The sequence below is a fragment of the Pan paniscus genome, chromosome 7 (genome assembly GCF_029289425.2).
Source record: "Pan paniscus chromosome 7, NHGRI_mPanPan1-v2.0_pri, whole genome shotgun sequence".
Lineage (NCBI taxonomy): Eukaryota > Metazoa > Chordata > Mammalia > Primates > Hominidae > Pan > Pan paniscus.
The window spans coordinates 151,941,263-151,954,360 of NC_073256.2; the positions used below are offsets into that span (position 1 = coordinate 151,941,263).

The window sequence follows — 13,098 nt, forward strand, 5'->3', positions numbered from 1 at the left end:
CTCTGCAGCATCCTGAAATGCTGGCAGCTGACCTGCAAAGCTGGTAGAGGGCCTGTATGATTGAGAAGGCCAGTGCTGGGCTGTAAAACACAACATGATTTCTGGAATCTCACTGGTGCTCAGATGCTCAACCTTGCTGAAAGCAAAGTCCTTGATCCTCTTCTCAGAATATCTGAAGATAGTGAAAACCAACTCTAGAGTTGTTCAGAGCCCAGACCCAGACCCAGCTCAACTACAAATGAGATTTATTCATTCTTGAGTTGGGGGTTACCAAGACCACCCTCAGGTTCAATGACTCACTGAGAAGACTTGCAAGACTCAGCATATAGTCATACTCATGGCTACAATTTATTATAGTAAAAGAATACAAAGCAAAATAGCAAAGGGAAGAGGCACATGGGGTGAAGGCTAGGGGAAACCAGGTGCGAGCTGCCAAGGGTCTTCTCCAAGTGGAGCCACACAGCACATGCTTATCTCCCCAGCAAGGAACTGTGACAATACTTATGAAATGCTGCTGTCAACCAGAGATGCTCATTAGAGACTTAGTGACTAGAAACTTTAGTGATGGCTGATCATGTAAGTACCCTCTGCCTAGCATGTACCAAAATTCCATACTCCCAGAACAAAAGGCAGGTATTCAGCATAAATCGCATTGTTTGTATAAATGCTTTAGAAAGTGTAAGCTCCTCTTAACAGTGAGGTGCTATGAACTGTCTTGGAAGTCCATGTTCTCAGATGCCAGCCCAAGCTTGTAAGCAGGTCTTTCAAAGGAGAGCAGCCAAGCCTGCTATATTAACTCTTTTCTACACAATCCACCACACTAATAACATATACTTTCCCAAGGCCAACTATTGTTTACCTCAGTCTACTGTTTTTTCACATATAATGTCTGGTATTCAATTAAAACATTATGAGGCATGCAAAGAAGCAAGAAAAGATGACCTCAAACCAAGAAGAAAAACATCTCTGCAGCCCTGCAGGGAAAAAAAGAAAAAGAAAAAAGAAAAGAAAAAAAGTCAATAGAAACTGATGTGCAGGTGCCCCAGATGTTAAAATTATTAAACAAAAACATTGAAGTAACTAGAACAAATACGTTAAAAGCTCTAGGAAAAAAAAAATAAAAAAACGTGTGAACAGATGATAAAATGTAATAGAGAAACAAAAACTACAAAAAGAAAGTGCTACATGGGAGGCTGAGGCAGGAGGATCATTTGAGCCCAGGAGCTCAAGCAAGATACAAAAAGAAGGAAGGAGGGAAGGAGGGAGGGAGGGAAGGAGGGAAGGCGGGAGGGAGGGAAGGTGGGAGGGAAGGAGGGAGGGAGAGAAGGAAGGAAGGAAGGAAGGAAGGAAGGAAGGAAGGGAAGGAAGGGAGGGAAAAAGAAAAGGAAAAGAAAAAGAAAAAGAAAAGAACCAAATGAAGATCCTAGAAGTTTTATTAAAAAATCACATTTGGTGGTCTTAATAGCAGATTTAATATATCCTAAGAAAGGATAAGTGCACTTGAAGAAAGGCAAATAGAAATCATACAAACTATACAAACTGAAACATAAAAAGAAGAATTAAAGGGAGAGAGAGAGAGATCACCAGAATGCGAGGTGCTATTAGTGCCTCACATATATGTATTAATACGTATGTGTTAATATATGTGGTATTGTAGTCCTAGAAGGAAAGGAGAGAACAAATGAAGCAGAAGGAATAAAGAGATAATGGTTGAGAACAGTCCAAAACTGATGAAGGATATCAACCCACAGAAGCTCAACAAACCCCAAGTAAGGTAAATATAAAGGAAACCACACCTAGACTTGCTGATGTTAATATGATGAAAACCAAAAAAAAAAGAGGAAAATCTTAAAGCCGGCTAGAAGAAAAAGACTCATTACACATAGAGAAACAATGATAAGGGTTAGAAACAAGAAAGGATGAAAAGGGATGGAACATTTTTAGAGTGATGTCCCCCTAGAAGTCTATGGCTATCAAAATATTTTTCAGCAATGAAGACCACATACAGACATTCTCAAACAGACAAAAATCGAGAGAATTTAATTCTAGCATACCAGCACATAAGAAATGCTAAAAGAAGTTCTCCAAGCTAAAGACAAATGTATCAAATAGAAGCCCAGATCTGCAGGGAGAAAATGAAGAATACCAGAAAGGTGAATTATGCAGGTAAATGTATATTTACCCTTTTAAAAATATTTTAATATTTTAATTAAATGCTTTTTTAATTTTAAGTATTTTTAAAATTTTAGTTTCATTATGTATTTTTAAAATATTTTATAAATATTTACTGATTACAGCAAAAAATAACAACACTATATTGAGGAGTTCATAACATGAACATGTGTGACAACAAAAGCACAAAGTGTAGGAGGAGAGTAAATGAATTAGAGTGTTTTATGGTTCTTACATTGTTCATAAAATAATATAATATTTGAAACTAGAATATGTTGTAATAAAGATAAGTTAAGGTCTACAGCAACCACTAAAACAAGACGAACACAAAAAAGTATGGTTAAAAGGTCAGCAAATCCCAACTGAGGGATATTCTATAAAATGATTGACCAGTATCCTCAAAACTTCCAAGGTCATCAAAAACAGGGAAAGTCTGAGAGGGTGTTAAATCCAAACAGATCCTAAAAAGGACATGAGAACTAAGGCACTGTGGTATCCTAATGGGATCCTGAAATAGGCAAATGCCATTAGGTACAAACTAAGAAAATCTGAATAAAATATGGACGTTAGCTAATGATAATGTATTAATATTGATTCACTAGTTATAACAAATGTTCCGTATTGATATTAGATGGTAACAACAGGGGAAACTGGGTGTGGGGTATATAGAAACTCTCTGTACTATAGTCACATTTTTTTCTATAAATCTACAACTGTTCTAAAATAAAAAGTCAATACAAGAGATAAAATGGAATACTAAAAAATACTTGATTCACTCAAAAGAAGACAGAAAAGAAGGAAAGAGAAGCAAAGAACTTACACAACGCATAGAAAATAGACACCAAGATCGTATTCTTAAGTTAAAAGATGTTGATAATTACACTATATGTAAATGGACTATGCACTCCAATTAAAGGGCAGTGATTGTCACCCTGTTACACACAGGTACATAATTCACATACACACATGTAGGCACACACACAGACACAAACAAGAACTAGCTGTGTGCTGTTTACAGGAGAACATTTTAAGTAAAAATATTTGAATAGGGCCTTTCTTTGCAGAATTCAAAACCCAGTACACTGTCTAGCAGATTATGCGCTGTGGGGCCCCTGCATCAGAACCTCACAGGGAAGTGTTCAAGTCAAGGATCCTCGGTTGGGCTCTAGGCTTACTGAAAGCATCTTCTGGGTTTAGAAACGCATTATGTGAACATTTATCAAGATCCCAAGGTAATTCTGATGTTGACTAAAGTTACAGAAAAGTCAATCTTGCAGGAAGGGTGGCAAGAGGCCAGAGTTTCTCCTTGTAAGAAGAAAGCCCCCTAACTCTCTTCATGAAAGAGCAAACCTGAGGTCCTCCCCAGCACCCCAGCACTTCCTCCCCAGGAATGGCTTGGCAGGGCCGATGGGCCAAGCCTTCCCAAAGCTGTGTGGAGACATTCCTTCTGGTCTGTTCCCTCAAAGCAACTCCTCTTTCAAAGCCTCTGAAATAATTATATCAGTGTTCATATTTTTCAAATAAGAAGACAGAGGCTCATAAAGGTAAAGGAACTCCCAAAGGTTAACTAATTAGTAAGCAGCAGCACCAACGTTTTGGCCCCAATCTGCCTAACCCAACAATTCCGAACAACAAGAAAAAAGTAAAACAACATCTAAAAACTTATAAAAAATACAATATAACACCTAGAAAAATATTTAGAGTGAGCTATTTTTAAACATAATGTAATCTCACCGAAAAGTATATAAACCACGATCAGGCTGGGTTATATTCCTTGCTGTAGTTCTTTCGAGAACTAGAGTCATTTTCAAGAGATAGGGGAGGAAACAAGAGCCAACAATTTTTGATCACCTGCCTGGTACCATGTACCATACTTACTACTCATAAAAAACGGTATTGTTTTTAATATCTCCAATACCAGAAGACAAACATCACTATCAGCATTTTACAGATCATAAAATTTGTTAAATAACACAGCCTACAAGTGGTGCAGCCAGAAATTGAAACTTCATCTGCCTGGTTCTAAATCCTGTGCTTTGCTATGAGACCTCATCACTCTCAGAGATTTTCAAATGCCAAACAGAATCTCAATGAAATTCCAAAGGCAATTTGCACTATCTTCATAGGATGGTATCATGGATGAGAAACATGTTTACATTCTGCTTTGACTTTAGATAGTTTCTAGGATAATATTCTTATTTACTATGTTGCTGTTTTTTACTTAAATTATTGAATAGGTAAAGCAATTAATTGACATGGTTAAAATATATATATAGGGAAAAGTCTCACTCTCAGCCCTGTCCCTCAGTCTACCCAGTTCCAACCCTCACCCACCTGCAACAGGTTATGTTTCTTTGTTTATTTTGCATGTATTCTTGCAGAGGCTTGAAAGCAAACATAAGTAAATACAAATATGGTTTTGCCCTTTTTTAATCTTACTTTTTGCCCTTCCTCATATATCTTAAATATCTTTCTATAGAAGCAGAGAGATCCCATATTCTTTCCTGTAGCCACAAAGCATCATTCTGTTGTTTGTGTGCCCCATTGCCTATTTAACCCTTACCCTAATTCACAGACATTTCAGTTGTTGCTAATGGATAACCCTGCACAGTAAGCATTTCATGCATCTGCAAGTATATCTGTAGGATAAAATCTTACAAGTGGTGAGTCGAAGAACACATGCATTTGCAATTTTGACAGATTCTGCCAAACTGACCTCCACAGGGTCAAAGGCACTAACACTCCCACCAGCAATGTGTGAGAATGGCTGTTCCTCATAGCCTCATCAATGGAGCATGCTTGCAAACTTCCGAATGTTTACCAATCTGATAAGTGAAAAATGGTATCTTAATATAGTTTTACTATTTTTTTTTAATTATCAGTGAGGTTGGACAACTTATCATATACCCAAAGTTATTCCCTTCTCTGTGATCTGTTCTTTTTATATATCCTTTGCCTATTTTTCAACTGGGTTACTGGTAGCAGTTTATTTTTAATATGAGATATTCATAAAAATAAGACAAATATTAAAGAGCTAATATCATATGAAAATAAAAATAATTCCAGCTGTCCAGTCAATATTTTTTTCTTGGATTTTGAAAGTATTATCTTAAAATCCATTCTCAGGCTTTGACATCTAACAAATATGCTAAGAGAAATCTAGCATAGTTTCCTAGAATGAATGGGCCATTCAATCAATCTACCAATCTATCTGGGGAGGGAGGCAGAGAGATTCAAGATCAGCTAAAATGGCAGATCTCACAAACCATTTTGTCATGGGGTTGTGATGTAAGCCCTAGCAAGACTTTCCTCTCATGTTCATCTGTTTTTCTTCTCTCACTCTCTCTCTCTTTCCCTCCCTCTCTATCACTGACACCACCCATCCCAAACTCAATGTCTCTCACGACAGCATTTTCACAGGTTGTATGAATCCCATGAACTCAACATATAACAACTTTCAAACTTAGTATAGAATGATATACATATAAGGTTAGCACAAAGAGGTATCCTCTTTAGATGAAAATGAGTGTCCCTTTTAAATGAAAAGATAAAATTTTATTTTAAAATAAACTCACTTTTGATTCATGTGCAAGGAGAATGCCACTGAATCGGCTCTGTCATTGAGAACATTTCTATCAACAGAGTTAGGGGTCCAAATGAGCCAAATGAGAAAGAACTCCACAAGGTGATTCCTGCCTAACTACACTGCCTTACATAATGATACGTGGACTTATCTATTTGGAAGAAAGCAAAGAGTTGAATAGCTAGATGGAAGGATTTGGAAGAAAGCAAAGAGTTGAATAGCTAGATGGAAGGATTTGGAAGAAAGCAAAGAGTTGAATAGCTAGATGGAAGGATTTGGAAGAAAGCAAAGAGTTGAATAGCTAGATGGAAGGATTTGGAAGAAAGCAAAGAGTTGAATAGCTAGATGGAAGGATTTGGAAGAAAGCAAAGAGTCGAATAGCTAGATGGAAGGAATAAGCCTATTTTTGTTTAGAGAATCCTAGTTCAGTAACATTCATCTTGTCTAAGTATCTTCTCTGGCACCTCTTTTAAGGTTGAAAATATCAGTTCCATCCTAGGGAATGCATTTTAATTGCATCTGCAAGAAGAGAAAATAACATCTTTACTATTTGTGAATTCTCAGATGTTCGATGGGCTTCACCCAGCGTTTTATAGCTATTTAGATTTCAGGATGACATGGAAATGCTTTTGGCATAAAGATATCCACTGCAGGGTTACTTATAACAACAGAAACTGGGAATGACCAAACTATCCAATTGTGAAAGGAATGGTTACACTATGATAATCATCCTTAAGCAGCCATTAAAACTAGTTTATAAATACATTTTCATAAAATGGAAAACACCTACAAAATGCTGATTTAAAAGGCAATATTAAAAATTGCATATAAGCTCTCTGGCCCTGCCTTTCACTGGTAAAGTACCCTAGCAGCAAACCATCAGGCCAGTCATCTAAGCCGCATTCTCCAATAGAGCTTTATCAGTGGTAAACCTAGGCACCGATTTCCATCAAAAAGAAAAAAAAATCTGCATTTATAATATGACCTCAACCATGTCTAAATAATATCAAAAAAATTCCATATGGAAAGGAATCAACAAGTACTTTCCAAATCTTATTTAGTGAACACATTAATTTTATTTTTAAAATAAGTACACAAATAAGAAATATGTACTTTTAAAAGGCAATACAGGAATCTGCCCTTATTATAATATTCCCTGACACAAATCATATATTGTAAATTGTACATCTACATCTAGAAAAGCAAATTGATTTCATCTTGTAAGCCAATCACAATTGATTAGTAGCATCTGTGTGAGGATGTTGAGCTCTAATCTAAGATTAGTAAAAAAAGCGAGACTTGATTTCTTAGTAATGTTTGCCATTGGTATATGTATGAATATCATATATTTTCTGATCTTGCTGAAAATGATCTACCACAGAGTAGACGTAAAAGGAAGAAAAGTGGGGGGGTATGGTTGGCAGAATAATGGCCCTTAAAAAAGTCCATGTCCTAATCCCCGGAACCCGTAAATATGTTACCTTGCATGGCAAAAATAAATTAAGACTGCAGGTGATATTAAGGTTACTAATCATCTGAGATTAAGATAAGGACATTCATTGTTGTGGGTTATCTCAGTGGGTTCAATATAACCACCAGGGTCCTTAAAGGTAGAAGAGGAGGCAGAAGAGGAGAGTCAGAGAAGGAGACATGGTGAGAGATGCCATATTTCTGGCCATGAAGATGAAGGGAGTGGCCATGAGCCAAGGAATACAGGTCACGTGTAGAAGCCAGAAATGCAAGGAAGTGAATTTTTTTTCCCAGAACCTCTAGAAAAAATGCAGCCCTGCCAACACCTTGATTTTATCTTAGTGAGATGTGTGATAGACTTCCAAACTACAGAAATGTAAGATAATCAATCTGAACTATTTTAAGCCACTAAATTGGTGGTAATCTGTTACAGGAGCAATAGGAAATTAACACAGAGAGTGGGAAGGGAAGACGACAGGGAGAGAGTGATTATCACTATTTGGATGAGGGGTTGGCATGAAGCAATTTCATTTTGTTTGTCAGCCCCAATTAATTGAGAAACACTACCTAAATTGATATGCATTTGATGAATACCATAAGTTGTGGGATGAGAGAAACTAAGGCTGGATTTACTGTTTCTCACTCAGGTCTGAATCTCATTCCCATCTATAATACCACTCAATAGGGAGGAAGCTAAAATCCACAGGGAGTCCAAGGGAAACCAGCCATGACCCCAGGTCCAGCTCAGTGCAGCAGGTCCTGAGGCCCAGCACCGGACACCAACTATGTAATGGCAGAAGTTAATAATACATATGTGAGTGATTCCTTAACTGAAACCACCCCCAAATCCATTTCCTCTGCACATAAACCAGATAGTCCACAATCTTAAAAACAAAACAAAACAACAACAATAAAAACCAGTAAGGATTTCAGAGCAAAAAGTCTGTTTCAGCTAGGTCTGATTAGGGAAGGAAAATGCTTCACAGTGTAAACCAAGGAATGATTGAAAAGTCTAGTAGCAATGCTGCAAAAGCCAGGAAAATAATTAACCTCACTGGGTCTAATTTTCTCACCTCTAAAGTGAAATTTGCCTTAGCTCTCTATTCTCTAGCAAAATAATTGCACTAGGCCCCCAAAGAAGTACACCTATATGCTGTGAAATGTGAAATAAAGCTCTTAATTTTAAATACGTATACGAATATGCATAACGCTAAAGACGCTTCTTGATTCAGACACTGCCACAATCCCACTAGGTGACATATGAGTCCTACCTAAGAAACTCACAGTCAGTACGGGTGGTTTTAAAAAGCAGCTATACAAGCAACACCTTTCAACATCCTTAGTTTCTCCAATTTCTCCCTTTCTGCCCCCAACAAGTAACTGAGAACATGTAGTGAGAAAAGCACAGGACTAGGAGTGAGAGGATGAAGTCCATGTTTTAGCTTCTTCACTTCCTGGATATTGAAGACGTACCAGCAGATCCCTCTGAGCCTCCCTCTGACACTCAATGTCTTCAACTACAAGAGGGGGAACCATGAAAATTCACCTCCCACAAGGCTGTTCTGAGCATAAAATAAACTTGCCAGTGGGGAAGGTCCTCGTCACCTCAGAAGTGCTGAATGCAGGTGAGTCAATATCATCATGGTGACTGAAGTCAGTGGATATAGCCATGGCAGAAAAGACTGACAGGTGATCAGTTAGCTTCTCTGAGGTTTAGAATCTTCGTATTTCAAAGACGGAAGATAATATGTACCATGAAGGAGATTCTAGATGATGAACATGCAGCTCCTGGTACAGTGCCTGCACGCAATGGATGTTCAATAAACACAAGCTAGCAGTGTGCTGGTGTAGGGTCGCCCAGCTCCCCAGTGCTTTCTTTCTGTGTCCTGACCAAAAATCAGGGTGCCTTGACTGTTCTGTGAGCCAGCCAGCTGCAGGATTTCCCAGCAGGCTTGAACCAGAACTGAAGCCTCGAACATTCTCAGGCACCAATAAAAATATTTAGGTTGCTCATAGTGAAACCCCGTCTCTACTAAAAATACAAAAATTAGCTGAGCGCGGCAGCAGGCTACCTGAGACACCCTGTAGTCCCAGCCACTTGGGAGGCTGAAGCAGGGGAATCGCTTGAAACCAGGAGACAGAGGTTGCAGTGAGCCAAGATCGTGCCACTGCACTCCTGCCTGGGCAACAGAGGAGCAGAGGAGTGAGACTCCTTCTCAAAAAAAGAGGAGTGAGACTCCTTATCAAAAAAAAAAAAAAAAAAAAAATGAGTATCTAGATTGTTGCCCAAGACACCACTGAAAGAAACTAGCCTTGGCCCTGCCTAAGCCAAATTCCATTAAGGCTCATACAACTCCATACCCTGACCACCTTGCTGTGGACATATCCCAGTAGAACACCCCATGCCCTGTCCCCTTGCTGTCTGTGGCAAGGACTTAGTAATTGCTTTAAACAAATCACCCCAGTGTTTAGTGCTTCTTTCTTTGGAATCCCAACAGGCCCTATATCAGGACGGTTTGGGGCACTGCCTGGTAGGAACTCCACTGCCACCACTTTTGGGGTGATACCAGCTGCAAGTCCAGAGGGACAAAACAGATGCCCTGCAGTCCCTCCCATGTTCTATGATTCTCTGGCATGTAATGGTAGACATAATTTCAAAAACCATTTTAGAGCAACAAGTTTACAAATCTTGATGATTCCTTTCCATGTGTGCCATGTGTGCCATGTTGCTGTGCCAGCAACAGCAGTAATTCTAAGGGTCAAGTTTCCCCAAGTGCTGAGCAGAACTTTTTACTGAACACATTACTGGACCCTAGTTATTGTTGTCAATAATTGCATCATAAGCAGTGGCTAAGCAAGCATTACCACCTACACTGAAGAAACACCAATTAGAGGCATTAAAAGAATACGAAATGCCACCATCTCCTGAGCCCCTGCAACATGCTGGGCACTGTGGTGGACACTCCCGAACACAATCTCCAGTTTTTACAACTGCTTGCCGGGTGGGCTTCATCACACCTGCTTTATCGGGTGACTCACCTGCAGCAATCCAGGATCTGAAAGCAAAAATACGTGTCCCTAAAGCCTGCAAGCCTTCCTCTAAATCACTCCAGTGCTTTTATGCAAAGATCGTGCCTTTTCTTCTGTCTGCATCCTCTTACACATCTTTGACTTGGTTTCCAAATTACAGAGCAATGCTACGCTTCTGGAACGAGAGAGCACAAATAAGCTGCACTATGCCTCAGACTCCACGTGTACCAGCTAAGGGGGCCCCAAAGCGAAGGTAAAACCAACAAATAATGAAAGAATGCTCTCTCCATCTTCACTTTGAAAAGCAACGCCTTTTTTGTCTGAACATCTGCCTCCTTCTCCAGAGCCCTCTTACCTTGAAGGAGACATGCTGTTCCATGTGCCGCAGCAGCTGTGGCTTCTGGGCCGCTGTGTAGTCACACACCGTGCACTTAAACTGCTTCCCTGGAAAGAAGCGGAGGACAAGATGAGTGTCACCAGGCCAACAGCTCCCACTGTGAATGAAGTGCCAGGCATGGAGCCAGGTACACAAAGGTGTTCCTTGCCATGTGAGGATCAGAATCTCAGAAGGGAACAGCGATGAGGTGCACAGGCACAATGCAGCATGCTCAGTCTTCAACAGGTGGGAGTGGAGAGGCGCTCCCCAGGGAGGGAGAGGCACAGCCAGCTCCACCTGGGGAGGCCCCATGAGCAATGACATTCGATCAGGCTCCTAAAGAAAGAGTAAGGGTGTGTCCAGCTGCCCAGAGAGAAGGGCATCGAGGGAGAGGGGCACACACAGATGAGACTGCAGGGGAATGGACCACAGGGTGCTCAGGAAAGCGGAGCAGCTGCATCTTCCTTCCTGGAGAGGAGCAGCTGCATCTTCCTTCCTGGAGTGTGAGGTCTGCAGAAATTCAAGAGCTGAGCCAGAGAGGTTGCTGGCCCAGAATATCAAGGGTCTGGACCATCTCACAAGGACTTCAGACATAACCCTGAAAGTCAGGTGAGTCTGCAGGATGATGGCCAGCAAAGTCCAGGATCTGCGTTGCAGAACTCCTAACTCTGGTTGGAGTGCCAAAGGCATTTTGGGGAGAATGCTAGAAAGAAAACTAGGGAAAAGTAAACCACTGGTCTTAAAAAGATTAAGGTTTTAGGCCGGGCGCGGTGGCTCATGCCTGTAATCCCAGCACTTTGGGAGGCCAAGACGGGCAGATCACGAGGTCAGGAGATCGAGACCATCCAGGCCAACACAGTGAAACCCTGTCTCTACTAAAAACACAAAAAATTAGCCAGGCGCGGTCGCGGGTGCCTGTAGTCCCAGCTACTCGGGAGGCTGAGGCAGGAGAATGGCGTGAACCCGGGAGGCGGAGCTTGCAGTGAGCCGAGATCGCGCTACTGCACCCCAGCCTGGGCGACAGAGCAAGACTCCATCTCAAAAAAAAAAAAAAAAAAAAAAGATTAAGATTTTAGCAATATTTAAACATTCAATAATGGGATATGTTAAAACAAATTAATAGATATATGAGGTACCCTTCATTTTGACTCTGATTAGCATAAATAAAACCTCAACAAGCAATAACACAAACATGTGTAACCAAATGTAAATGTGGCCTACTTCGTATAGCAGTAAAGAATTCAACAAGCAGCTTCTAATGGTGTAAACCTCCTCAGGGCATGACACCCACAGCTGCTGTGGCTGAGTTCCCAGAAGTGCTGGCTCCTCCCAGAGCACTCTTGCACCTTTCCCTCTTAGATATTCCCCCTCCCCTCTATTCACTGCCAGCTCACCTGGAAACCTGTTCCCACTATGATGCCAAGCCAATGGCAGATTTTGGTCTGTATGTTACTGGATGACTGTACTGCATGTGACTCCATTAATAGTCCACACTTTGGAAATCTTCTGTTCCTTTGACTCTGCAACAATACCACCTCTCTGGGCCTCTCTATTCATTCTGAGTACCCCTGAGGCATTCCCTCTCACCAGGGCAGCTATCATTAGGCCCTGATGTTCCACAGTGTTCCAGCCCACACTCCTACTCTAAGTCTACAAGCATCCTTGCATATAACTGACCCTAACTGACCCCTTCAGACTTTTGTAAACCTTTGATGCCAAAATCAGCATCTTCTACTCTGATCTCTTCTCTGAATCTGAGACTTGAGTATCCAGCTGCCTGCTAGACCAGCCACTTAGCTGTCCCAAATGTCCTAAGCTGGACACATCTTCTTCACCAAATGGCTTCCACCTCCAGCCTTCCCAGTTTATCATCCATCTGATCACCTACATCAGATACCCAATAGCCTTCCTCAAAATCTTTATGGCCCTAACTTACACTCACCTCATTTTTTCAGCACCTGATTTCATCTCCTAAATATTTCTCATGTCTGTCTATTTCTATTTCTAATACCTCCACACTGGTTTAGGTCCTCCTCATTTCTTTCTTAGACAACAGCAAAAGCCCCTAAGCTGGTTTCCTTGCCTTCATAAAACCCTACCATCCATCCATCCATCCGTCCATCCATCCATCCACCACAATCCACCCATCTATCCACACATGCATCCTGATGCCTCAACTTCTATCCAGATGATCTACAGCATAAACCATCCCACAGTCTAGCCATCAGAACCAACCAATGGCCCCAACTTCACAGCAAAGTTGACGTTCCAGAGCACAGCAGAGAAGGCCCTCCAGAATCAGAACCAACTCTCCCCAACCCACCCCACCCCTCTCTCTGACTTTCTCTTGTGCCTGCCCCTTCTGTATTTAGGCTCCTAACACTGAACTCCTTGAGTTCTCCAAACTTTCTGCCTTGCCTTTGCAATCTCAGACCCCTGAGCCTTTGCTAACATTTTCCATGCCTGG

General features: G+C 40.9%; 1 protein-coding gene across 4 annotated transcripts in view; it reads right to left on the reverse strand.

Annotated features, from left to right (window-relative positions):
- Nucleotides 1-13,098, reverse strand: part of ZFAT (zinc finger and AT-hook domain containing) — a 321,691-nt gene that overhangs the window by 74,845 nt on the left and 233,748 nt on the right. For all 4 annotated transcript variants that reach the window (XM_063606918.1, XM_055116972.3, XM_024929945.4 and 1 more), the window contains one exon: nt 10,611-10,699. In XM_063606918.1, coding sequence (XP_063462988.1) covers nt 10,611-10,699 — 89 coding nt within the window. The remainder of the gene's footprint in view (nt 1-10,610; nt 10,700-13,098) is intronic.